This window comes from Amia ocellicauda, chromosome 21 (assembly GCF_036373705.1).
Source record: "Amia ocellicauda isolate fAmiCal2 chromosome 21, fAmiCal2.hap1, whole genome shotgun sequence".
Classification (NCBI taxonomy): Eukaryota; Metazoa; Chordata; class Actinopteri; order Amiiformes; family Amiidae; genus Amia; species Amia ocellicauda.
In genome coordinates, this window is record NC_089870.1 from 9,911,894 (window position 1) to 9,939,542 (window position 27,649).

The window sequence follows — 27,649 nt, forward strand, 5'->3', positions numbered from 1 at the left end:
TTTTTTTTTTCTCATTTATTTTTGGAAAATGAGCAGGAGATTTGGAGAATATAAGTTACTGAGTGCTGGAGGAAAAAGCTTTGGAAGTTGTGTGATAAAAATGGACACAAATGGACGAGAGCCTATTAGCAGGTATGATTTCTCAAAGTAAGTTTGGAGATCTTTGGCCACCCAGAACAACATACACAATACAAAAAGGAAGACCAGCAGGTTTTGAAAATAATTTATGAATTTGTTTGGATTATCCATCTTCCAGAAACTTGAGCACATCGCCATATCCAAGACCTCATCATATCCATATTCTGACCACACGCTTTTACCTGGAAAAATAAAATTAATACAAAGAAGACAATAAGACTAATTATAAAGATGTGCAAAAAGTCTCTCCCCTTTTCTCTCTCTCTCACACACACACATATATGTATGTGTATTTATACATAAACCACCAACACACATTTTTATATGTATATATAAAACACCAATAATGTCAAAAAGGAAATGGTTTTAATAAAAGAAAAAAAATACAGTGTTTCAGATGGCAGGTTTAATCAATTACAGGCATCAGTTATTGCACAGCTTCAAGAGTCAATAGCTTGTCAGCTTATCATGTCAGTGTCAAAAGATGAGAGTTGAGGAACAGTCTTTGAGGAGGCTCCAAAAAACAGAACCCAATCCATTGCAGACGTTCTAGAATCAATAATCAGACTTGTACACATTCTAAAGTCCAAGATCTAATGTCAGAGCACACATTCCACAATGGAGGATGGGATACAATACATTAAAGTTCACCATCTACCTCACTGCAGACATTCCACAATTCAGAAGCTAGCTTGCCATGTTCCACTACGTAATCACTGTACAGATGGAGAGGAGCCACTTCACAAGTATAGTGGGTCCCTGATGTTTTGCCAATCCTTTAACTTGAGCTGGACACTTAATGTCACAATTGTGAAGGGAAATAATGGAAACAATTATTGAAAAAATATCAAACTAGTTGGAAAATGTAACGCCCCTGCTTGGCTTGCTCAAAGTTGTACCATGCCTTGTGCTCAAGTGCTTTCAGTCTGCAAAGAGCCCGAACATTGAGCTGTTAAAAATCACAACCGTGAGGGAGTAAGCAGACTGGCTCTTGCAAATCTTTGGCTGAACACTTTTTACCATCAAGCCTAATTAAACTGAATCAAATCATGCAGCACAATTCAGCGGAGCTGCTCAGATGTCATTGCACTCGCTCTGCAGTGCAAAATCACAAGCCTCGAGGGTTGCAATCCTGTCATTTTACAAATATGTAATTAAATCATAAACTACTTAGAACCTGTAGAAATGGGGAATCCAACTAAGTAAGCAATTCATTAGGCAATTTTACCACTATAGTAAATTGAATCCAGGAAACCCATTGACCCTCACAGACCTGGCTTTTGCATCCCTGTGAGTTAATCCAGGTACAGTTCCACTATAAACAACTTGGTTTCCAGATTTCCAAATGCCATCATTACAGTGAAAATTTAAAAAGTGGAACAATGAAGCCAGGATCTGTTTGGAAAACACGTCAAAATTATTTGATTCTCCAAAATCCCACTGATCCTTTTGAAGGTAACAATGTGAAGAAACAGTGACCCCCCATGGATGGGAGAGCCTACTGCTATTTTTCCATCAGGAACAATTTTCTTGTGCTAACTTATTACTGTAACAAATGACTCATTCAAAAACAAACAAAATAAAACTCATTGTAATACTGTAAACCCCTTTCATTTGCTTACAATGTATAATATGTCAAGGAGACTTGATAAAATGCATTTTTAATTTTCCAGCATTTGATTTATTTCACATATTTGATACAGCAAATTATCAATTTGACTTTTAAAATATGTATTAAATGTTATCATCCTGCAGTCGTGTTACTTGTTTACACCAGACTGTGCAAATAATGTGGTATTTTATCCCTAGTGAGACATTTTATATGGCAAAAAATAAACTGTGGTTTAGTATTAAAAAAATAAAATTACTAACACAAAACACAAAATTATTCTGTACAGCAGAACAAGTACAGAGTTAAAGTCCTCACTTGGAACTAGGTAAGAACAGACCAATGATTTATTTTAAAGGTGAGCAAAACCAAATCAACATGGCAGTGACAGCCAGGTGAATTGTGGGAAAGCTGTGCACAATCCATGAATGCACAGACAAAAAATAAATACATCTGATATTAAACTTTATATTAAATTGGTGAAATTAAAGTTATTCCAGAATTAAGAGATTAAGGGCACTTACACAATGTTAGTGTTCATTGACAATTAAAATCTTCAGATTTATTGCACGGCAAATTTTACAAAATGTACCTTAAAAGGGGTTTTCAGCATTCAACAGGTCATGGTAACAAAAGAAGAGTTTCAATGTAACTTATTTTTAAGTACCTTAAAACTTTTGTGACAGGTGGGGACATCATAAATGTGGAAAACCAAACCTATAGGTCATACTTAAGACTGGAGAAGTGCCTTGGTGGATCTTTATGTTAAAGTTTGTCACTCAATTCAGACCATGAATCTGCTGAGTGACCAATTGAAAATATCTGGACAGATTTGAAATATCTAAGCAAAATTATGCATCTTGTTTTGGCCAACCATTATTCCAAAAACAAATAATATTACCTAAACTACTTCTACTATTTATAATTATAATAGTAAATTAATATAAAAAAAACTTCTCACAACCCTTACAGGTGATCCAACTTACCATGTAAACATTGGAGGCATGTACAACATACCCTCGAGTGTTTTAAGTGTTTTGTAGAGCTCAAGCGAAGGTGAAACAATCCAATTTAAGCATCAGCTTCATCACACCAGTGAGAACACGTCAGTGAAAACCAAGCCGCTTCAACCACAGAAAGCTTGTGTACTTCCTGATGTAACAGACTGTGAAAATTAAGAGGAACGAAACTTCATTTTGGAACAACTGCAGCAATTCTTGAGAGCCCTGAATCCCTGGGATTTGGTATAGTACAGAAAAAAATAAATAAAATAATATAATCTCTCTCATATATTATATATATATATATATATATATATATAAACGCACACACAATGTTACCAAAAGATATTAGAAAAAAAAGTGATTCATAAAATATGTATTGCTGAAGGTTCACCTTTCGCCTTAACGACTCCTGCAACATCTGTAACATAACCAGAGCAATGGGGTGCCGTTTGCTTCGAGCACAGCGAGACACGTTGGCTTCCCCAGATTATTCCTCAAGTGCCTTTCCACTTCTTCCCAGAGGTTTTCACTGCATTTTATTTTTATAAAGAGCCATTACTTATGCCCAGGTCACTGTCATTGCTGGGAGTACACCGAAAATATCCCAACATGCAGTGGTGTTCATGGTGTCACATCAAATCAATCTCCACATGGGACAAACTTTAGCAGAGTCTACTATGTTTAATGATCAAGAGTGTGTGTGTTTATATACGTAAAATCACTACTGTGGGAAAGAAAAGTTGTAGGATTATTACCTGTGCATCCTTCATTCAATGATGTATCTGGGTCTTGTTTTTCGTTTTATTATGGTTAAGTACATATTCTTAGTGTATCTGTGCTACAGACGGTCTAGACTTCAAGTCTTTTCCAGTTTCAGATGAGCAGCACTGAAATATTTGACGCCACGATATTCAGCTAATTTAAAACGCAGCTTTGGGACACATTCACTGCAGCTAGCGGGGCAATCCACCATCACGTGGACCCCAAACCTTCTTGAAGGCATTGCATCTCTGATCATTGTTACATATCTCCCAAACTCTTACCTTAAGGTTTGAGTGAAAAAATAATAAAATCAATCTGGACATTTCTGAAAATAGGATAGATTCCCTTTACACCCATAGCACAGAAAGCAGCTTTTCACTGGCACGACAGAGTGAGCAATCCCAAAGCACTGCCGAGCTGATTTGTATGGACAAATCTGACCTCATGCAATTTTTGTAGTTTACATGCAACCACAGCTCACAGGATAACCCCGACTGGCTCATGTTGAGGATGAATGTGCTCTGAATGCACCGTTTCCACCGGCCCTTTGAAAAAACACACATGATCTACAATTTTGGCAGTCCTTTCAAATTTGTCCCATTGTCTCAAATAAACCACTGGCAAAATCGTGGAGTGGGAGTTAAAAGTCTCAGATTTGAAACTAATTTATGGAAAACAACATATACATTACATTAGTATAAAAGCATCAGCCATCCCATGAACCAGGTTGTAAACATTGTGAAGCAATGGCCGTCCACACCGCCAATGGGAATGATGGCAGAAGAATGAATATGGCCACATAAAACTCTCCATCTCAAACCAGATGGAAACCAGGTTTAAATCACCTTCCTATTCAACAGATCCACCAGCCTAATTAGGAGACGTAGCATTTTAGAGATGCGTCTTTGACAAGAAAAATAAAAGGTTGATTGCAGCACCATTTTAGATATACCAGTTGACTATAAAGCTCATTCCTTTTCATTATGACCTCTCCAATTAGGGCCAATGCATATAAAGATTAGTTATATTTACAGAATGTATAATTACAAGATGTGAAAATGACTTTGCTCAGAGGCTGAAAACTCTTAGCGCCACACATTTATCTAAAGATTGCTAAAAATATTATTTTCTGTAATGAAGGTTATTATAAATAACACCCCTTCTTAAAGGTATGGGAATAAAAAGGGATGAATTTTATAATCTCCTGGTACATTTCAGCTATGACTCAAAGTGAAGGGAATCAACGCACGATGCACTTGCAGGGGAAGAAAAGGTAAGAAAATACATGGCATTAAAATAAATGCTCTTTCCTCACTACATTTAGGAATTGACATTATTTCCCACATGAAATATAAAAAAAGAACGAAAAATAAACAGTCTTCCAATCATAGTATGCATATTACAGATCTTAAGTATCCTGTCAGTTCAGAATTTAGCATCGTTCAAATGAAAGCGCAGAGAATGAGACTCCAGTCTTGCATAGGCCAGACTGGCGCTGCTACGGAGAGGAATGAAATTAATCGGGTTAGCTCAGTATTTAGAGCGATTACAGCAACATGGTCTCTTAATAAAAGTGTGGATGGCCCCAGCCTTAGTGTGTAAGCTTTCAGTTACTCTTGTGTGTGACTGTGTGGGGGAGACTACCAGTCCCAGTGCACCTGGAAGGACAACTAGTGCCCCTTGCTGCTGGTTGTTGGCCTTTACACCCAGCCCTGTGGTGCAACGCAATCTTCAGGCTCAAAGAACGTTCGTGGGCTTTGATTGAAACGGTCTGACAGTTCTCCTTGTGCAAGTGGGTTCAGGAGTCTCTAGTGTCGAGCACTCCACAGGGTCCATACTGCCCAAACAATGAGGAGGAAGGATGTAGGTCTGTGTGTGTGTGTATGTATGTATGTATGTATGTATGTATGTATGTATGTATCTGCGTGCACATGTATGTGTATGCGGGTGTGTCTTTGTGCGTCGGGCGGTCGACGTGTGCTACACAGGGTCAGGGTTATCCTCACTGACTTCTGGTAACTCTTGCTGCTTGTACATGAAAGTCAGCAGGAACAGGGCCACGTCCAGGGAGGACCAGTAGGCCGTGTGAGACGTCACCGCAGACCAGTAGCGGCTCTCGACCAGACCTTCCCGCAGCTCAAAGTCTATCCGATGTTCCAGCTCCACTGAAACACAAACAGAAAGAAACGTTTTACAAATCACATCAGACCAAGAAAATATGCTCACAATTCCTAAAGGCATGTAAGATAACCGTTGCAAATTATTATGGAGGAACAACAAAAACACATTAAAGAAATAAAAAGGCAAGGTTTAGCTTTTCATACATTTCCACGGTATTGATTTTAAGGGCATAAGTACTGATGTAAACACTGACGTGCTGTTTCGATGATGGTGGAGCTGGACTGAGACAAGCTGGAGAGGCCATAGGAGGACTGGCTGTCCACGGGCCTCTTGTCCTCGCCCTCCGCCACACTACCCTCCACTGCCGATGCTTGGCTACTGGAACGTGCAAACCGGGAAAACAGGATGCCTCCGATGCCCTTCCCAATGCTGGCCGCACCTGTTCAGAAAGCACACGACACACAGCGTTGAAGATCAAAGGCAGGACAATCGACACAATCTTAAAACGTTTAGCATTGCTATGCCCTTATTAAGTCTTGGCATGTGTAGCCCAGTGTCTCTCTATACGAGTGTGCTGTACTCATGAATGCAAGTTGACATTTCCCTTCATATGAAATCCAGACGTAGACCAAAGCATGATCTGATCTCAGTTAAGGCTCAGTTAAGCTGAAGAACATTAATCATCTGAAGCGCAGTGTTTCCTTCTGCATCTCTCTGTTCCAGCATTGCTTCTGATGCCAACTACCAGACAAAGCATCTTTAAGGCCTGCCGTTCTGAAAGCCTTTTTCACACAAAGTGTCCCCACACACAGCAGCACTGTTTCAAAACTCTTGGACACGGCACTCAAATGAAACAAAGCTGCTATGCACACCAGGCTAATTATCAGCCTCGTAATTAACTGGGATATTAAGCTTCTTCACTCCATCTCATCTATGTTTTAACGCTTCTGGAAAAATATCAGTCACCCCCCCGATGTTGTTAGTCTTTTTTCAGTGTCATTATCTATTAATATTGTTGGCAAAAGAGAAAACAATACATCACATATGTAAATGTGTAAAATGACTAAAACATTGTTGACTACTGAAATACTGATGCATACACTCTATAACTCCATAAGAAACAACAGGACATAACATGAGTGAAATGCTTAACTTATTTAACGAATTAGTAAATTTTTGTTGTTTTGTAAACAGCATTAAAAATGTGTGATCAATTCCCTATTTTAATGTCCAAGACTTAACTAAAAACAAAAGTGAAGTTAGACACTGGTATATTAATATATGCAAAAATGCTAGGTGACAAAACAAGTGAAAACTTAATTAAAAGGACCATTATATGAAACCGCTGTGTTTCATGGAGATTTCATCAGAGGAGGAGGATGGAGGGCGTGAAAGCAGCGAGGAGCAGATAGAGGAAACAAAGAGACTTTCATTCATTTTGCTATCTAGTTGTTAAGCAACGCAAACCCTAGTCTGGCCCCTCTCTCGGAAATACCACAGACAACTCCCCCAAAAAAGACTCTTGCTTTTTCTTATTTTCCCTGGATTATTTATGATTTAGTATGATGCTGCATTGCTTGGAAACAAATGTAATATTACGTAAATTAGTTTTTGTAATGAATCAAATTTAAAAAAAATGAAACAATAGGCATATATCATCTTCAAAACACTGAAACATATTGTAGCATGGGGTTGGTCTGCGACAAGCCTGTTTTTCCACTTACATCCGAGATCAAGGAGACATTGGAAGTGCAAGCTGTTATTTTCTGTGCCACAAGATGGCAGTACATAGTAAGCAATTCTCTCTAGATTGTTAATAAAAACCAAGACTAAGTAGGAAAAAATTTGCTATAAAGTAATCAAATGTATGTTTTTCATGATCTGTATGTTTGCTGCTTCTACTCATGTCACTTGCTGCAATGATACCATGTTCTCTCTCTGAACACTTGATACATCTAGAATAATTGAGGGAAAACTAACACTTGAGAGCTGAGCTCCACCTGGTGGCTCGCAGCAGGACACAGCAGAGATATGAAATTGAGACCAGTTTTCCATCTTTTGCAGGCTGCTATATTGTTCGGGGCTTTTGAAAGAGGATGCCCAGACCCACACAGAGCAATGGTCTCTCACCTAAGATGCTGGCCTTGCCGAGGTTGGTAATGGACTCTCCATAGTGCCGTCGGGCCAGAACGGGCGAGGTGCTGGGACTGGGGATGCTCTCGGTGTCGGAGGCGGAGGTAGTCTCTTTAATGGGGTTGATGAAGGTGGGTCGGATCTGGTCATAGGGAGTGGGGTTGGTAGTGTTACACCTGCAACGGAGAAGCAAGGCCAAAAATCATTCCTCTCCTCAGCTCAAATTGTATTGCGGAGACAAAAAGAACAACAAACATGAAGGCAAGAAGTAATATCAGTGAATTCAATATTAGCCCTTAGAAGATGTACATTCGCAAGGCAATACCCACCAGTGTATTTGGACGGGTGCAATGTTGCTGTAGTGCTTTAGAATGAGAGGTTCTAGTCTGTAAGCCTGGAGGGAGAGAGAGATAGATATGCTTAATATACATAAATAACAAAGGCCAGGACTAGACTGCAAAGAGTAGCTCAAATAGAAATGATACTATGTAATCTCTAATGTATTCAAATGATTCTCTTCTGAACCTAATGGATTATTTGTAAAACACTGGGTTGAGTAGAGAGCCAAGTAAGTGGATCTGGGCATTTTATCAGTTGCCTCTAATCAGGTTTGCGCTCAGTGGAGGAATATGTCTTCGAAGAAAAGGTTCTTCAAGTGCATGAATGGACCTTGTGCAGTGGAGGACCACGGCGGCCCACTGTCCTTTGCTAAGTTCGGGGGAGCTGTGACAGACTCACCACAGGGTCGGTCGGATGGAAAATGTTGAAGAGGCGTTGGCAGATGGACTTGGGAAGAATGTGGTCCTGGCAGCCGTTGTTCCCAGGCCGAATGCCCCGGAGAGCCAAGAACACTGCCAGCGGAGAGCCCATACAGAAGAAATTCTCCACCTGTGGTTCAGACAGGGCAACATTCAAATGCGGTCAGCAACAGCTGGTTTAAGAAGCCCGTACGGATACAACAAGATTTGTTTGGCATCACAAAAGCAGAGTGTGTGCTGTTATAAAGAAAATGAAAAACAAACAGACCTCAACAAACAAACATAACTTAAGGCTGGAAAATATTACTGTTCATTCAAAAGCAGTTACACGTGATCTAGACCTTTACACATTTCACAATTCACAGCACTGATCACACCAAAAAGTGTCAGTCATCTCATATGTTTAAGCGTGTTGTCGATCGCGTGACATCACAAGAAATATGACTGTTCAGAGTATGTTTGTGGAATAAAAAGTGTCAACTGATTTGGAGTGTGATCGTTGGACCTGGTTCGGAGAGCAGCGGTCACATGAGGAGTATATTGCCAGTGTGGCCATTTCAATACCTTGAACTTCAAGGCTGGTGATGCCAAGGGCATTGAGGCCTCCAGTCCTTGCAGTTGATCTTCCAGTTCTCTTAGTCTATGGAGAAGACAAAGATTACACAAGGGGATCTGTGGATCAGTTTCTTGCTCCTGTTCACCAAATTCCAGAGAACGAGCACATTTCAAAAGCTATCTAGCCACATAAAATGAAAGTCTCAAGCAGCAATTACACAAGCAGCACAACGATTACCACTGGCTAGCTATAATGTAGAAGATTCTTCCAATAAGTGTGTAATAGTTATGCCAACTTTGAAATATGCATAATATCCGCCTGTGTCAGACAAGCCAAACTCAATATTGCAATTTGTTTTTCTAAAGAATGAAGTTGGCTTCCAATGGAAAGTTACATGAGCAGTTCATCTGTGGGACATTAGTGTAAGAATGATGACATGCACACAGTGTTGTATACAGTAAACACAATATCCTGCTGCCTCCTTGTGACTGGATGACAATCAGCATTGAATGTGCAGCATTGAGAAGTTCAGCCCAGTGCCGGGCAAAACAGCCAAGGTAAAGGAGTGCAGTAGAAAGGTGAGCTTCAGAGAGGCCTGCCCTCACCTCTGCCTCGTGAGATGAACCTGTTCCAACAAGTGTCGCTCCTCATAACTCAGCCACCGGGGGTCCTCCTGCAGTGCCTGCTGCTCCTGGTGGTACATCCTCACGGGGTCCCAGCCGGTCATGATGTCGAAGGTGATGACGCAGCCCAGGGAGTGCGACACGATGGACACTTTTCCTCCTTTCTCCTCGAAGTCGGGGTTGCGCGAGCAGAAGAGTGAGTATAGGCGGTTCAGCTCCTGCGTCAGGCCCTTCGTGATCTGCCAAGCACAGGGTCAGAACCTAAACCATCCTGTCAACCCTCTCTCATGGGTACATGAGGAATTATTACAACAGTGCATTTATCCCTAATGCTGTTCTAAGAAGGACTAGAATGGTTGTCTTGCAGAAATATTTGTATGCTTTAAATAACCCAAATGATTCAGAAATCCAGACCACCTCTAACATATAGCAAATTGCGGTTCATTAAATCAAGCGGCAGACGAATATAGCTTCAGACATCTTAGCGAGAAAAATAAATATGCTGGCACGCCTAATTACGACCTGCTGTCACCACACAGGAAGAGCTGCATGCTGTGTACAAAGACATTCATACTTTCACTGTCGGTTAGTAGACTGACATTTAGCTTTTTCTCTTAAAATACATTTCATGCTGGGCATTGCTAGACTGCATTTCTAGAGGACGACTGTTGGACTAATTATGGCGTTTGTTTAGTAAAAAAACATTTTTGGTAAGTTGAATTGTCTTGTATTATGATCAAAATGGGAAGGTTCATCACCAATAGTCAATTTTTAGCCCAATAAATCAATCAATAAAATGACCAGGCCTGAGAGCTCTGTATAGACCCACCTCGTCCCTGTACAGAGGGCTGGTGTAGTACATGATATCCATGGCACTGCTGTTCAGCATGTCTCTCAGACCCCGCACTTTGTCTGGAGTGATGGAGTCCACAGTGTCTACAAGAACAGCACAAACACATATAAACACATGTCCTGCCAACACTACTTGAGACAATGTTACACTGAGCACCACTGAACGGTTTTACCTCTTAGGCACGACAGAGCTGGGATTTGAACAAGACAGACTGCCAAAAAAACGTGTATAAGACGTTGTTTTATACTATGATGTTCACTAATTAGAATCAAGAAAACAATTCCCTATCAATTAGAACTTCACCAAAATCAAATACGAAAAGCCCATAGGAATTGGTTTCATGTTCCCACAGCTTACCTCCATCCAGACTCAGTTTCGACCTCCATTCCACGGGTAAAAACTCCACATGCTCAGCAGCACGGTCGGAAAAGTGCTTTTCCTCCATTTTCCGTGCAGCATCTCTCATCCTTAAAATGCACAGACAGACAATCAGTACAGTAGAGTACAGACCTATTCCTTTCTTTTGAATCATCCCCTAGGTTTCAACAGTCCATGACCATGCAAGAGTCTTCTAGACATACCAAAATAGTCACTGCACAGCAGTGGTCTGTTGAGCGAGTCAAAAGAAACATACAGGTAATGGAAACACAGAGCATCGGAATGCAAATTGATACCTCAAGAAATAGCAATAAAAAGTCTGACTCTCTGTACACTAAGACTTGTGAAATGCTTTCGTATGTGAAGTAACTAATCAGTGTGTTTTCAGCATCTGCCTTTCAGATATAATCATGAGTATGGAAGAGGAATTAAAAATCAAAAGTAACCAGACTAGTTTTATTTTTTGCCTTAAAATTTGATGCGGGGTTGGAATCATATCGATCAAGATTCATTTCACGATCAGAAGCAACCTATTCCCAGTGGAATCAGAGGGGTCTCGATCACAACTCTCGTCAGTCGCTGAGAAAGCAAGCTGGGTGTCTTAAATGTTCTCTTGAAGCTGTAGACTGGCGGCCCTAATCTCTTCTGAGAAATAGGCTTAGTGGACTGCCTTAGTCTGCTTTACCTTATTAACATACTAAGCCTCTCGCAGCACCGGGGATCAGCTGGCATGTTAACCGTCAGAGAGCAGAAGGAGCGCAAGCTTGCAACGCACTGTCCCTTTCTGTGCTGACATAGAAGAGACTCTCATAAACACTGTCACAACATGTCCGGCTGCAAAGAGCGGGTCATGGCAGCCAGCTGGGCCCACCTACACTGCTCTTTTTGAATACATCAGAAAACCTACAGAATGTAAGAATCAGGGCTTCAAGTGCTTTGTTTTAAATTATAATAATGAATATAAATATATAATTGATTGGGGAATTAATAAATCAATCTATCAGTTTACCATACATTAAAAAAATTCCAAAAACAATTTAAAATCAAGGAAAATCGTGAAATTGGTATTTTCTCAATCAAAACACCAGAGTAACACATTACATTTAGGTAATTAAATTCAAAAGAAATGTGAGTTTGAAACCCAAACACTGGACCCATCAATCAAAACTATTCAAATATTGCTTCTTTAATTTGAGAAAATCAGTATGGGACACAAAAACACAAAAATCATAGAGTTTGGTTATTTAAAAGGTGCTGCTTTGTCGTTAAAGGAAATGTGACAGAACATCTAGGGGTATTTCAAATATGAGGAACTCTATGAGGAGAGAGAACTAGTCCCTATTCTCTACTCCTTCACAATACTGATCAAGACAGTATACATTATATGCACTTTCTCGTGAAGGTTTATGACTGGGAAACAATCTTTCCATGCAATTTTTAAGTGGCGAATTGAAGCAATTTATTTCACATCTTTGCTGTGCAACAGCCTCCAAAATTATTTCTACAACCATGTGCAGGAGAGCCACAGGGAAATTTAGTTTCTAACAGATTTATATACAATACACACTTTTGTCTCACCTCAGATGTTTAATTACTTATCATTCATTTTTTAAGGCTGCTTTGAAAAGCAGTGTAAACCATTTCAAATTAGCTATATACCCGACTTATTTTTTGTAGAAAAAATGTAGAAAAATAAAAAGCAGCACTCAGAACTGTCTATCCATGTCATGGAAAATGGAACAACCTGATTAAAAACTTACTAAAATAACTACAAACCTACTTAAATTGTTCTCATTAGACTTAATGAGACTTAAAGGGGAAATCCACTGAAATGCCACAATTTCTCAGGTTATTCTGTAAGTAGAAACATACTGTGGAGTGAGTTTTTCATGTCCAGCTCATTCTATGTACCAGAATTCAGAGATCGAGAAATAGGCCGTGACGTCACAGGGGTGCTAACTCTGGAGCTGCTTTGCTGGAAGTCAATTGGGAAACTCACGAAAAGTCACAAAAATCATTAAAAAACATTTTATGCATGTTCGATGGTCCTATCACCCTATTTTTTTTGAAAGAACAAATCGGTTTGTAGTCATAAAAAGTTTATTTCACCAACCAGAACTGTCGCTATTATTTTACATCATTATTTTATTTGGGGCACTAGTGTGTAGGCTACAGCTGAGTGTGAACTGCACACAAGGGGAAGCCCATACCTTCATTTTTACGTGGCTGCTTGCAGGAGCGAATTATGGTACATAGAATGAGCTAGATATGAAAAGCTCATTACAGAATGTTTATAGAATGCTTATAGAATAACCTGAGAAACCATGGAATTTCGGTGGAGTTCCCCTTTGACAGCACACTGCATTTAGGTCTCCATAGCAGGCATGGTGTTGCATTTGTGTTTGTGCATAATGATAGGAAAAAGAGAAAAAGCAAATCTGAGAATGCCCTGAATGCACTGAAAATCCTATGAGAAAGTCCCCGGTATTGGAACATGCAGATCCCAAAGACAGGGACACTCCTTCACACGAACGGGTCTTCAAACTAAAGCACATGCTACGCAAACACTTATTTCCCAAGCCTGGTGTGTGTGCCTGTCTGAACAGAACAAGGCGGAAATCAGTTCTCTCTGCTTTAAATCAGACAATAAACGTGTGCTTTAATGGGCTGGTAACAATGCAAACATGTAAAATCCCTCTCAAAGCCAAGGGAATTCTGCACTTCCCTCCAACATCAGTTCTGATCAGAACGCCATAAGACAGATGCAAGTACTTAAAAAACGGAAAAAACGTTTTAATGAACACATGTTTAAATGTACACCTTAATGTTGCAGGATATTTTTTTAAGACAGATATATTTACATGCAGCGGAGGCAGAAACCTATAAGATAACGGCCCTGTCAGCGTTGACTTACATGCCAGTGTTCTTAATGATGCGACCCTGGTCCATCTTCTGTCCGATGCCATGAACGACAAACACGATGTGCGTGGTCTGAGGGGGTTTATCTTCGAGGGACGCTTCTTCCACATATCCACGGTGGAGACGCGTCCCACTGCTTGATGCTGAGTAAAAAGGTTTTGGGAAAAGTGAATTCATGAAAAAATGTTCTATAACATCACTAAAAATACAAAAGTAAACAGTCTGGATGACCTTATCAATCCAAAGGTTAAATTTAATAAATAAATATATAAATAGGCCTACTTGTTATAACTTAGATCTTTGGAAATTACAAATCTAAATCAAAATGGCAATGCTTTTTAATGGCACAATTATCTTGCGTCAGAGCAATTATCTTGTTCAGAACTTCCTGAATCATATTTGACAGGATGCCAAGAGCAGCCAAACCCCTGACACTCGACAGCACTCAGTTCATTCCCATTGCATCGGCTAAAAGTACTAAATGTATTCCAGTAGAATTCCACCAAAGAATGTGGTCAGTTTCCACTAACCTTTGGAAAAGCCTAGTTTTTGTGTGACCGTGCGGGCGATTTTGGAGGTGGTGGCATCGCTGTACAGGTATACCTCCTCCACACTGTGCCAGTCCACGTGGCTGCGGCTCAGCTTTAGACTGTGAATGGCTGTGGGGAAAGAGAGAGGGAGAAGAGAGACAGACCGACAGACAGAAAGAGGGGATCCATAGGGAGGGGGAAGTATCAGTAATTAAACTTTGTTGTACTTTAAATGTCGTCGTTTATTTTGCAGAGCTTGTCACAGCCCAAACACATTTGACATTCACTTCAACACAGACGCATTGTAGTCAGATGACACCTTCCCCACACTGAAGGAGCTTGGTATCTGCCTATATTAGACACAGTTTGGATAGATACAGTTAAGACAAGTACAGGGTATTCAATTAGACCTGAAGATAACCATATGCTATTAAATGATTTGACAGTAGTTATATCATCCATATTTAGCTCATATTTCAATTCTTTCCTGTTTGCATTCTTGAGTTAGTATTCTTTGATATTGATTCAGCTTAGATTGATATTGACCAGGTTAGCAAAAGCATTGAAGTTTCTGAAAATAAATGTTGATGTTGGTTGCAAAAATAAACTCAGGAATAAGTTTGCTTCTGTTCTCCTGGGTCCTTCTAATTAGGATAGGCATCAAGGAAATACATTAGAAATATGAGAAGTCAGATGGTATTAAATAGTCCTTTACAAATAAAGGAATTATACTGTCAAAATACATTTGAATTTAAGTCCAATCACACCTAAAACTCTGACCAAGAAGAGTATACAAGTGGACTTCCATGCATTAATACAGTAAGTTCAACATAGTATTTAAATCACAGTACAAAGCACCAAAAAGGGCCATCCATTGTGAAAATGATTTTAGGATTTCCATTTCCAGTTTACTTCATTAGCACAAGTATAATTTTGGCCAGATAAGGCACAGAGGATTTGTAGGAATTTTCTGGGATTGACTTGCTTGTATGTAATTTAATCGATATTTACAAATTTACTGTGTAGCAAAAGTAAATTAAACATTACTGCTACTACTTCTACTACTCTACTGTTTGGCAAATTCTGTGGAGTTTTTAAATTAAGTTAGAAAAAGTTGTTACATCATAAGAATAGTGGTATTCAGAAGTTTAAAAGAGAATAGTTAGGGCAAGCTGCATTTAGACAGGGCGTACTTTAGTCTTTGGAGTTTCATTTGCCAACAGTAGGGTTACCCAACTGTCATTACCAAAGTGTGCAATCCTGTTCTTGGTTTAATCCCAGCTTTTGTGAAAAGGTACCGTTACTATTGTGACTAATGTACATAAATCCTTAAAACAATTACATGTTGTGCAAGACGTCCTATTTATAAGTCATATGACTAGGCTACAAGAAGAGACTAAAACTAGAATTTCATAGTTTGACATCAGCATTACTTTTTGTTCCTTTTTGTTTTTCTTTACCAAGTAGTCTACACTTAAAAACAAATATAAAGCTGTTAAATTGAACAGTATAGCATTTCAGCATCTAAAAAGGAGATTATCACCACCACCAAACAGACGAGATCTTAATAGGTTAATTTGAGATGAGTCTGATGAATGTGGTCAGGGGATTGCACAACTCTGTACAGATCTATTCCTGCCTTTAAAGGCAACAAAGGTTTTATTTTCTGGTCAAGGTCACTTGTTACTTGTTGAGTTTCAGAATCTTTTTATGTGTCTATCATTATGAAAATGTAAGCCATGCCAAACATGTATAACAATATTTCAGTTCTGATTACAGATAAGAAAACCCTTCAAGAAATATTATGAACCCGATATATATTTTGCACTGAAAGTCAGTTTGACAACCATCCCCACAATGTAGAACAAAAACACATCAAGAAAAGATGCCCAAAAGCTGTTTCCACAGAGAAAGTCAAAGACGCACTGCGTTTCAAAGGTTCAGCATTTTCAGCTCTGAAATCACAGTTTTTTTTAGTTTTTTTTCCCCAAACATCTGCGTTTCCCTTTTAGAAAGACATGCAATGATTTCAATGGCATCAAATAATTTGATTAAATCTGATCAGGACAATGGATCACACAAAATAGGTTCAACACATTTCAAGCTTTGACAAAATATTTGTTCTCACGGTGTTACTATGCAATACACCTCCAGGTTACATGTTCAAATGAGAAACGGCAGATCCCTGAATTCACTATAGGATGAAGATAGAAGCAGCGAGATCCAGAGCACACACGATTCACCCAAAGTCTTAAGGCAGAGAAGTTCAGAAAAGTAAAGCAAGCCCATATAACAGTTTGCAGGTCAAAGGGGATACAGGCAGTAAGTCAAGTAGGGAGCGAAGAGATTTACTAATGAAACTGAGAGCTGGGGGGGTGTCAAGCAATACTGTGTATTCAAAATCAAGTGATAACACTGCCATTGTTTTTGAGGTGTACATTTTGCTCCTCACCATTGCAAACCTTATTTAAATACTTTCTACAACTATATCTGGATATTATAAAGAAGCTTTGCTACAAATGTTGGCACTATTAAGGCATTTAAAGTGTTTTGAAATAACTACACTCCATCTGCACTTTCTGAAAATGCAATTCTGTGGTGCCCAACTTCAGTCACTGTTTCCTAGACATTATTAACCGAGTGGTCAAAAACACTCTCACTCTGTTTCTGAAGTTACTTTACAAAGTTCCAAAAAAGCAGAAATGTCACTTGGATGGAAATCTACAGAGGCAATAGAAGTACAGGCAATCAATGTATCTTTCTGCCCATGTTCAGTATCAATAGTTAATTCCTGCGTCACACAACATTCGGTTTACAAAACCTTTCTGGAACTGAAGACTATACAAAAAACGAACCAAGTTTTAGTGTTGTGCATTGTTATATCTGAAAAACTTTGGTATGGGTATTAGTAGGTTTAAATTCTTGATCTGGTGCCTCCTTATTGTTTTGCTAAAGATTTCCCTTTCAGGTTAAATTATGTATTTCTAATAAAATATTCAAATTCCAAATAGTTTACACTTTCCTACTCAAAATAAACATAACTGCGAGGAAGAGAAATGCAGAGTTTTATATGGATTGAAGCAATTTCATTAGTATCAGGGAAAACTAATCAAACCTGCTTCCCCTTTAGTACCACGAAGACTTTAGAATGAGAAACAAAGCAGCAGCACTGAGGCAGGAGGAAAAGAAATGCAAAATCTAACCAAGCTCAGTCTAGGATAGCAGTCAATTAAACAGCCATTTAGAGAAAAGGAAAATGAATGTCTATCTAAAGGTATATGTTAATAAAATGCTTGGTTACTGTACCTTGGCAACGCTTTCGCTTGTGACATGCAGTTTTAGCATTCGGCTGATATCCTCTCCATTTGAACAGAAAGGGGAGGTAGAAAGGGGGTAGATGGGAGAGAACTAACAAATTAAGAAACAGTGAGTGTCATGGCAGTGATGTTCACTAGTGATGTTGCTAGTCAGCAGACAGTGGCGCTCCACCACAGTCCTCTGGAACAACTAACAGACTCACAACTCGCTTCCTGTTCTGCACGTGCAATTCAAAACACACTCGTTTTTAGTGCGCACACACACGGCATTCTTCACCAATGAGCACATTTCAAAAAGCAAACCGGCTGAACAAATCGGTGCTGTTAGTTCTTCCCTGAGAATCGTGATTTCGAACCCCTTAGCTAACTCATTGGTCTTTGACAACAAGGAGTGTCAAAATGACATTTGCCTTATTTTGCACTTGGCAGTCTGTGACATTTACAGTCATTCAGAGGGTTCAATGGGATCTTTTACACCAGGAATAAAACAATATCCCAAAACAGCCTGTCAGATTGAATGCCATTTTTACACTCGTTGCACTTAAAAAGAGAGGGTGCACAGAAGCTTCGTTTCTATGGGGCGTGTTTTCCAGGAAGTGTTTTTCTTGTCCTATGAGGACTACAGGTCTTCCAGACAAAGTACCCTGAGAAGTGGGATAAACGATACCGAAACCTTGTCCCACTGAGCATCAGTGTCCCCCATAGTAAAGGGAACAAAAGAAAAGGCAAACCCAGAAGCTCACAGAATCACCAAAATGTATAAACTGGGTAAATCGCTTGAAACAGACGTCAGCACTGTGCAACCTGACTCTTTAATTTACAGGCTGCCTGATTTAGGGAAGTCACCTCAAAGACTGACAACAGGTGCTCTCCAGAGACAGGCAGCCTGCATCTCAATAGGTCTGTAATGGTAAGAGGGACAGGACGAATCTGAGCGTCTCTCAGGCAGCACTCTGTGTGACATATCTTGGATTTCTATGCGGTAGAATAGGGGTGTCCTTTAAGAGGTGAAAGGTCATTTCCAAGATCCCATTGTAGACTTGGCCTGTTTGCCCCTTTACCACATTCCCCCCCAAATAGGAGCTGTGAACAAAACTTTACTGCTTCAGTGTTAATAAGTATTGAATGCTCAAGTGTTCATTTGTAAGGGAATTCTGCTTATGACAGCAGCATTATAAGGAAGAAATTCACAAAAAAAAAAAGCAAAAAGGGCATGGGCTCAACACAAAAAGGCTTTATTGTATCCTCATTTTACTTCCCCAGCATTATTGTTGTTCCAGTTTGTGGTGGCTTGGACTTCCGCCATTGCTGATTGTATTTAGGACAGTAATACGTTTGAGTAGGAAATTCCTTATAATGTGATCCTCTCTAAGGAAAAAAATAAACACTTGTCTTTATTTCTAAGAGGAAGGACAGTCGTAACATCTCTGCAGGTGCATTGTCCAAATCATAAGATCATGTGCCTGAAATAAAAGGGTATACTAAAAAAAAATATTCCATGGGTTAAGAGTTCCTTAATTAAAATATATACAAATATGCCATTCAACAGTTCAGAGGCGATTTATGTACAAACTCACTATCAATTATATATTTCTTGCATTTCCTTTGCAGGTAGTTCTGTGTACCAAGATACGTTTCTTGCCATTTCTATTTTCAAAGCTAAGCTAACAAGAAACAATAAAAAAGCCCAACTAACTTAAGCTTGTCAGCAGGTTTAAACCTCTCTGCTTGTTTTCCTAAATGAGTTTCTACAAACCATGTAAAACACATTCGCCTACTCAGGAAGGAACACCTTAATTTGGTTTATTCATCGAGGTATTTGACTTGACACAGAGTGATTCAAATCAGGGGCATGACACACCTGTCTGGGAGAGCTCAGATTCAACTCATAATGAAGAAACATGTGAATACACTCTGCATGAAGGCCTATTCATAGCAGAGTAACACAATATTGGTGAAAGTGAAGTACATCATTACATGGAGATTACCTCTGTTTGAAGACACAGAGAAATAAATAATGGGCTTCCTATCTGAATCAAAGTAAATATATTTACATGTCATTGTTGTAAAAGTAGAAACACTCAAATCCTCAATGCACAGATAGTAAACAAAATGTCATCCTATTTGAAGATTTAAATAATCTTGTGTTAAACTCCCCTAAACATTTAGGACCCATTTTACCAAATCAATCTAAAATACAACCCAGAGAAATTTGCAATGTGGTGCCTTTACAACCAGATAATAAAATAAAGGCCAGATAATTGTTTTAAACACATGCTGCTAAACAGTGAACCAATTATAATGAACCTATAAAATGCCACAGATTATGATAATACTAAAATAGAAATAAGTCTGGCATTAAAGAAACACTGTCAAAAGTTAATTGATTGAATAGTCTGCTTTTCTTGTTCCAGGCACTCACGTTGGTTCACCTTTACTCTGCCTGATTATTTAATTTGCCTTATTCATGTTTCGAGGGCAAACAAACACATTCTGATCTGTCCAATTTCCCAGCTTGCCAAGGTTTAAAAGCATTTTGCTCCACACCACAGAGTTACCAAAGACTCTGATGACTGTCTATAGAAAGAACCCTTCACACGCTAATTCACAAACCATTTACATCATTCCCAGTAGTAATTTCGGACCGATTTTCAGATTTGCAGTTTGGTTTACGGTTATGAGAAAAAAAAAAAAAAGTCTCTGCTGTCGTCTGGTTTATGTTGTTTTTTTCCACCCCAAAGGCCATATCAGAACATTTTTAGAATTGTGAAAGAAAGCCTTAGTACGGTTTCAATGTGTGTTGTTCAGAGAATAATAGACTTGTTTTTATGGGTTTCATCACAAAGGGGACCTAGGCCTGAGCATGTTACTTTTCCTACCTCACAGAATCTGCTCACTGGGTTTCAATTAGCATAATGCAGTACTGCGGAGATTTGAATATGAAAGACTACAGGGAGTGTCTGGAAGAAAATGCTCTTAAACATACTTCAATTTATCGTGTCTGCAACTGGATGAATAGTCCTTTTTAAATGGTACTGTAAGCTCCCTATATATTGATACATGTATGCAGTTCCCTTTCACACAATTACAGAAGATTAGGTTTATTCACAGCATCATGAAAAGTCAAACCATTCAAACTCAAAAAAAGTAATGTTCACTGGTGTTTATTCATGCAGTTCTCCTAACCACACAGACTGACGAAACTGATTTCATTAGTCAAATCATAATGTGGAGAATGATGTAGTCAGATAATTGAGTTGAGACAGATAACCTTGTTTCACTTGTGACTTAAAGACTGGAACCCATCCATTCATTCAAAAGCAAAGTCAAATAAATCCCACTCAGATCACCATCTGCAATACACACACACACACACACACACAACTATATTAAAGATTAGACCCATTAACAACAAATCAGTATTCTGGCAGTAGTTGTCATCTCAAGGCCACAGGGAGCTGTATCAGTTTTGTGCTTTTATCACAACACAAACAGATTCATGTTCATTGTATATTTCAATAATTTCTGTGATAATAATTTCAATAATTTCAATAAGCACTTGCACATCTCAGTTTCCAACACTCTGCCATGACAGATTGTGCTGCTTGGAAATCACACTTTTTTTTGTTTGTTATTTATTCCTTTGAATATGGTTAAAATTAAGAAATAATGCCTAACATCCTTTGATATACATCTTTTTCATTAAATAAAGGGCACAGTGGAGCAGTTTCTCATTCTCCAATTGCCATTTATTATGAGGCATTAACCACAGGTGACAAAACCCAGCATGCACCACTTCCCGTGTTACCATACCAATCCGCATTTAGGAGCACTGCATTAAAGGAAGCGATTCTATTATTCATACTCAATCGCATCTCTGTACATATGCTTTTCACTACATTCGTGATTACAGCTGGTGCCGGGGTTTTACATGATCAGAGCCCACAAGGGAATGCTTGCTTATTTTCTCCTGCAAACATCCCGATCATGCAGGCAGTGAGGCTTACAAGGGGATTTCTATCCTTTTTGTAACATTGGTAATACAGAAGCATTTCCTTTTAGAAATGGCATTCACAGCACTTCAGTTTTCGACTACAGGCAGGAATTGCAAATTGCTGTTATGGTTTTTGATAAAACGCAGGAAAAAACACTAGGCAACAAAACCGAGAGAATATAATGGAGGACACGCTAAATGGGAGTGACATGCATACTGCACTACTTTAAATATTGCATCGCATCAGCAGGTGAAATCAGCAGGTTTACAAATCTTATGATTGGAATATAACTGTCCTATATATAGGCTACACCAAAGTGGCACGTCGCTTTAGGTTTCAAACGCACCCATACATCAAAGGAGATACTGGTATTAACACCTCAGTGTGATAATTATTGACTATTGACAACTTAATAGATAAAAGTTAGTGGATTGAGAAGGCCAAGCCTAGCTGTCAGCCTTCTTCCGCAGAGAAGAAACACGCAACAGGAAACTAAGCAAAGGCTTAGGTTTTGCAGATTTGGTCCAAGCTATCCATCTAATATATAATATTGTTATAAATACATAAATATGGAAAAATTGGTAAGAAATGTATTGCATAACTTACTCGGTATAATTTGCTGAAAATGTATAGGCTACTTATTTTGGCATAAATCCACTAAAAATCATTTGCCACGCTTTCATAGATTGTTGTTAAAATGCTGCTTAAGAGCAGAGAACTGTTGTCAGCCGTTTCCACTGACAGGTCTTTGAAAATCAGATGAAACTGCTGATTTTGACTTCATCAAGAAACCCGACTGATTGAGACTTTGACAGGTTTGACTGAAGACACAGGAAATAAAATCTCGCCCACCTGAATTATTCAGAGGAAGATGCAACAGACTAGCGACGTTCAAATACCTTGTCGCTTTAATGCTAATCCTAGAACTTCAGAAAACCTCAATTTAAAGGTTTCCATCCCTTTTGGGAGATGTCCTAACTTCCAGAATCTGATTTAACTTTTATATGTGGGATTGGTACAGGATTAAAATGAGTCAAGATTGGGGAATATAAGACATCATAATAAACTTAAATGTAGCAGTCTTTGCCATACCTGAACCTTGGGGACATGAAAACCAAAGAAGGAATACACATTACAATAGGTTGTATTGCAGCAGAAGTAGTTTGTTCAAATTATTTCAAAGAAGCAGGCAAATCACTAATCCAGAACACCAGTGTTTGAGAGGTTTTTCCTTTAACAAGTGAATTTCTGTCATTAAAAAACATTATGTACAGCAGCATTGCCATTTAACTTTAGGATCAGATATGAATTTCATTTGACAGGATATCAACACCTTTACAGGCCTGTGTCTCGGATTCAGTTTCAATCAGGTCCCAAGTGAAACAGGCTATCTGTTGGAACTACTCTACCCCTCCCCACTCCTCCCAAAACCCCAAAGGCAGGTTTTTTTAGCTCACCATCTTTGCTGTCAACTGTCCTTGCCACAATATCGGTGTCAAAGCTGTCCTGCATCTGCTGTCCACGGAAGCAGCCCAGGTGTTCCAGCTCAATGAGGTCACTCTCATCTTCCTCCAGGGGAAGCCAAGTGCCGTCGATGAACCACTGTCCCCTCATCACCGGGATGCGGTCCTGCTCTACAACAAGACACGCACAATATCATTAGACAAATGGGCAGGCCCATACTGCTACCTCCCGTCTGCTGATCTAGAAGGCAAAGTGTAAGCAGGATCAAGCCCCAATATTCCACAGTAATTTAAGATACTTTGGGGGGCCAAGTACTCACTAGGCAATGTTAGATAACTGTCTGCAAAAAATATAAACAATGTTCTAATGAAAGGTTTTTTCCTCACTGGTTCACATCATATTTCTTTCTTTCTTTTACCTACTAGATGTGGTTCTTCGCCAAAATCAATCCTTTAATAAGTAACTAATACAGACCAGTGTCACTTAGTGTAGGTCAAGCAACCCTCCTATCTGTTGTTTGCAGAATAAATTATACTCAAAACCGGAGCACCCTGTTCTAATGGTGTCTTTTTTTGTTTGAATCAGAATGATAGCTTGTCTAAACATTCAAGGTTAACTGCATTTACAAAAACTGCAGAGGCAACCCTAAACTAGTTGTGACAAGTACCCTAAAGGCCCATTATATGTTTAACTGGGCAAACAATGTACAAAGCTGTTCTTCCACAACAAAAGAGAAAGGCGACAAAATAAAACTACAGGACAAACAGTCCGGAGGTAAAATGCTATAGCACTCATATTCGAGCACAGTTCAAAAACATTGTGTTCTGGGAGAAAATGTCCTGTTGTTTTTGTTGTTGCTGCTGCTGTTGTGCACCATAGACTAAAATGTGACAAATTAAACAGAAGCAGAACTAAAGACACAAATCAGATCCTGACTTGCCCCACACACCCTGTGATAATGGAAACAATAAACTAGGTTACCAGATGCCCAGTGGTACAATTGGGAGGAAAACTCAATACCAGCCAAGGCATTCAGGAAGGAAATTACACTTTCAAGATTAATGGTTTAGGAGTTTCTAGAAACCCCTTTCAGGGTGGCACTCAGGTAAATTAATTCACAGTGCATACTATGCTATCATTATATATTATTAATAACAGGGAGTGGTAAAAGCCAGAATTGGAAGCTGAAGAACATTCATCCCTACAACAATCTTGCTCCATTAGGGCATACTGAGACGTAGCTCATTACAAATATGTTAAGAGTTTATGTACCACCTGTATCCCACCGCAGTGTGGGTAAAGAATCAGAGGAAGGAAAGAGAAAACATTAAACTGAAGCAAGTGAGGGATTACAATAATGTTATGAAAACCTCAAAGGCCTCGTTTTCAGTTTCAAGATAGTAAACAAAACTGAAGGTAGGTTAGTTTCAAAATGTAAAACCACAGAAAAGATATTTCCATAAAGTAGTGCTGCCTAGGAACTGTTAATGAATGCATTATAGAATAAATTATTAAAACAAACGTCTTACAATATTACTGCTGATACTGTACAGGATACATACATTTACTACCGGGAAATACTGTTGAACTTCAATCAGTTATTGATCAATTTGGATCTCAAACGGATACAATCAATGTTGTGTTTTAATCATTGTGATAGATGGGAAAAGAACTCCGTAGCAAACATTACTGTATTTAATGCAACTAATAACCAAATTAAGTATTGAGGCATCAGTAATTGGCCACTGTCCTCATGGAAATCCTCAAGTTTGCAATCATAAACCATTCTTTCGAGATTCTTAGCACTGATGGAAAAATCTATGCCTGAAGGATAAAAACAGATAATTGTGTATGATATCCGAGTAAAAGCCATTCACTATGGCAATGGCCTAGGCACTGGTATAAGGTTTAAATCTGCCCCCAGTCAGAGATCAGGATTAATTTCCATTCATCTAGAGGAATAAGCAGCAGTAGAGGGAGTCAGGGTGTTGCAATTTCTGTTTCTTTCTGCCCAATGCATAATCCCCCCCATTCAGATATGATCCGGATTCAGCAATCCCTCCGACAGTGATTAGATGTGGAGGTCTGATTATAGGAACTGAAACATCTGGCACTACTGGAGCAATTAAATTACATTCAAAACAGAAATAATATATTTACAGGAGCTAGGGGCCTGCAGCGATTTGCACTTTTTTTTCCCTTCACTTTAATTGTGTCTGACATTGCTGCAAAATATAGGGTTGCGTTTACTTAATTATACTGTGAAACAATTGAGTAAAGTTACATTACAACCCGGTGTAACTCAACTGCCTTGTGTTTTGCACTGGGTGTTGAATGTTTAGTTCGCTTTTTCAATGGGGTTAGAGGCAATCCATCATCAAACTATACAGCCTTTCAGTTTTTTCTTAACGTGTGATGTCCATGAACAAAAATAAATAATGCTACAAACATGAGCAAAAAGGTAAACAAGAAGGACTGCACGTCATTGGGGACGTCATGTGACCAACGATTGCATACTAACCAAGCAGGTGCCATGAACTGTTGCAGAAACGCATGTTTTCCTGTATATGATCTAAATGTCAAAGTTGAAATCAATAAAAGTAAGGAGTAGTAAATGGATTGTCAATATACCTTTAACGCCCATTATCTTTATATTGTATACATTTAAAGATGTGCATGTGTTTAGGGTTACTGAACACACAGGTAGATCTACTGCACTCATGTTTTTATACGTTTTCAATATCTGATCAATAACACCACAGCTATACACTTACGGTTCCAGTACACGGGATAGCACTCCTTCTCCTTCACGTCCACCTCATACAAGCCTCCTCTGACACACACCGGTTCCACATTGATGCCAATCGCATCCAGGTCCCTCTCGTCCGTGTCTGGTCCCTCCTCGGCCCCTCTGTCCCCCGGGCCCCCGGCGAGAGGCTCTACGGTCACCGGTCCCTCCTCCTCCAGTCCTTCTGGCTCGCCGATGGACGCCTCGGACCCGGCAGCAGCCGCAGCAGCAGCAGCCTCCTCCCCTTCCTCCGAGCCCCTGGGCCCCAGGCGCCGGGCCTTGCTAGGGTTCAACTCGCAGAACTTGCGATACATGACCTCGATCTTCAGAGAGTCGTGCCCCACGAAGTGTTTCCAGGTCTTCTTGTCCTCCTTGTAGAACCAGCGCACCTCCTCCGGGCCCAGCTCGGTGACGACCTCGTATCGGTGCCGGGAGCTGCTGGAGCGGTTCCGCTTCCTGGTCTCCATCAGCGGGGCGACGTTGCCATCGCTCTCGCTGTAGTCCTGGTCGCCGGCGTCCAGGTAGGCTGAGCTGGCGTCGGAACCGCGGTGATAACTGGCATAAGGCTCCTCCACTAGGCCCAAAATCAAGCCCTCCTGGGACGGCCGGTGCCGGGCTCGGATAAGGGGCAGGTGTCGGTCCAAACCCGGCTGTACCGAGTGCATCCCTGCCCGTATCCGCTCTCCGCCCATGGGCTCCTCATAGCAGCACACAAACACATCGTTGCCCAAGTCCCAGTCACTGCCTCCGACAGACGCGCTGCTGTTGTCCGGGCTGTCTGGGGGACTGAGCAAAGACGTTTTGTCCGAATAATTGCTCATAACTGTTGTATTCAGTGTATAGTAGTGGATTTGATGTGCGTCTCACTATTTAAAATATATATCATTAAAAAAAAAACTATATATATATATATATATATATATAGCTCTAACGCTGTCGGTGTGGATTATTGTGATGATAAGTCCTTGGGAACCGACAGACCCCCGCTTTGCCTTCTCCCTCTCCCTCCCACGACCACCACCACCTGCAGCAGCGGCGCCGGCTCGGAGCGACTTTCCTGCTGAAGCCGGACATAGAACCCCCCGGGCCCGACTCTCTTGCGTTTAAATCCCCCTTCAGACCCCCGTCTCCCCGGTTCCGGATCGACCGCTCGGCTCCCTTCGTTTGCAAACAGCAGCCGGCCGGCAGGGGGACACGGGAGCGCGCCCGGCTACTACTCCTCTGTACGTCGGGACGTCCTACGTGCTGCTGTGGACGTGCACGTACAGCGTCAACATGTCTAGGAAAGCCACTACTCTCTTTGAAATATCATTAATATTAAGCACATGCGCACTGATATAGATACCACACTTCTTTAGCACTAAGGTTATATTATTAGTACTTCTTGAATATATGTATTCACTTTGCAGGTGTGACCTGTAAAGGGAATGGAAGCAAGTGGAAACTTCTTAAGGGGGGTTGATCATGATCTATATAGCATGTCATTGGTGGTGGTTTATGCTAAATCCTCAAATAACTGGTTTGTTTTCTGGGAAGCATTAGAATAGGTTGGTTTTTTTACAAAGCAAAATGATGTAATGCAAAACCTCAGTTACACATTAGTAATTGGGATGCTTACACAAGTGTAGGTTGAAGGTTTGGTGAATTCTTAAGCAATCTACGGAAAACAGATTTGTATTGAAATGGTTCTTCTTCACTTTG

The 27,649-nt window shown here is 39.9% G+C and overlaps 1 protein-coding gene across 4 annotated transcripts; it reads right to left on the minus strand.

Annotated features, from left to right (window-relative positions):
• On the minus strand, positions 1-27,120 carry LOC136717295 (phospholipase DDHD1). Of its 4 annotated transcripts, XR_010805214.1 has the most exons (16): positions 25,935-27,120; positions 23,154-23,330; positions 17,691-17,792; positions 14,385-14,513; positions 13,850-13,997; positions 10,915-11,024; positions 10,534-10,640; positions 9,687-9,943; positions 9,090-9,165; positions 8,506-8,655; positions 8,097-8,161; positions 7,765-7,943; positions 5,888-6,073; positions 5,524-5,678; positions 2,734-2,912; positions 1-320 (listed from the first exon to the last, which is right to left on the minus strand). XR_010805214.1 is itself a non-coding variant. In XM_066694858.1 (15 exons), exons 1-15 carry the CDS (start codon positions 26,767-26,769, stop codon positions 225-227), a joined length of 2,772 nt encoding a protein of 923 aa, XP_066550955.1. In that variant the 5' UTR covers positions 26,770-27,119; the 3' UTR covers positions 1-224. The 4 variants fall into 4 exon arrangements, 3 of the variants coding, with proteins under 3 accessions (XP_066550955.1, XP_066550957.1, XP_066550956.1); XM_066694858.1 differs by lacking the exon at positions 2,734-2,912 and having other exon boundaries at positions 25,935-27,119; XM_066694859.1 differs by lacking the exon at positions 1-320 and having other exon boundaries at positions 483-2,912.
• Between the last annotated feature and the right edge of the window lie 529 nt (positions 27,121-27,649).

Coding starts and splice junctions, on each gene's coding strand:
- LOC136717295 (XM_066694858.1), bottom strand. CDS start 26,769: ATGAGCAATTATTCGGACAAAACGTCTTTGCTCAGTCCCCCAGACAGC. Junction 10,641..10,914: donor GAAACTGAGTCTGGATGGAG/GTAAGCTGTGGG, acceptor CTGTTCTTGTAG/ACACTGTGGACTCCATCACT. Junction 6,074..7,764: donor CGGCAAGGCCAGCATCTTAG/GTGAGAGACCAT, acceptor CTTTCTGAACAG/GTGCGGCCAGCATTGGGAAG.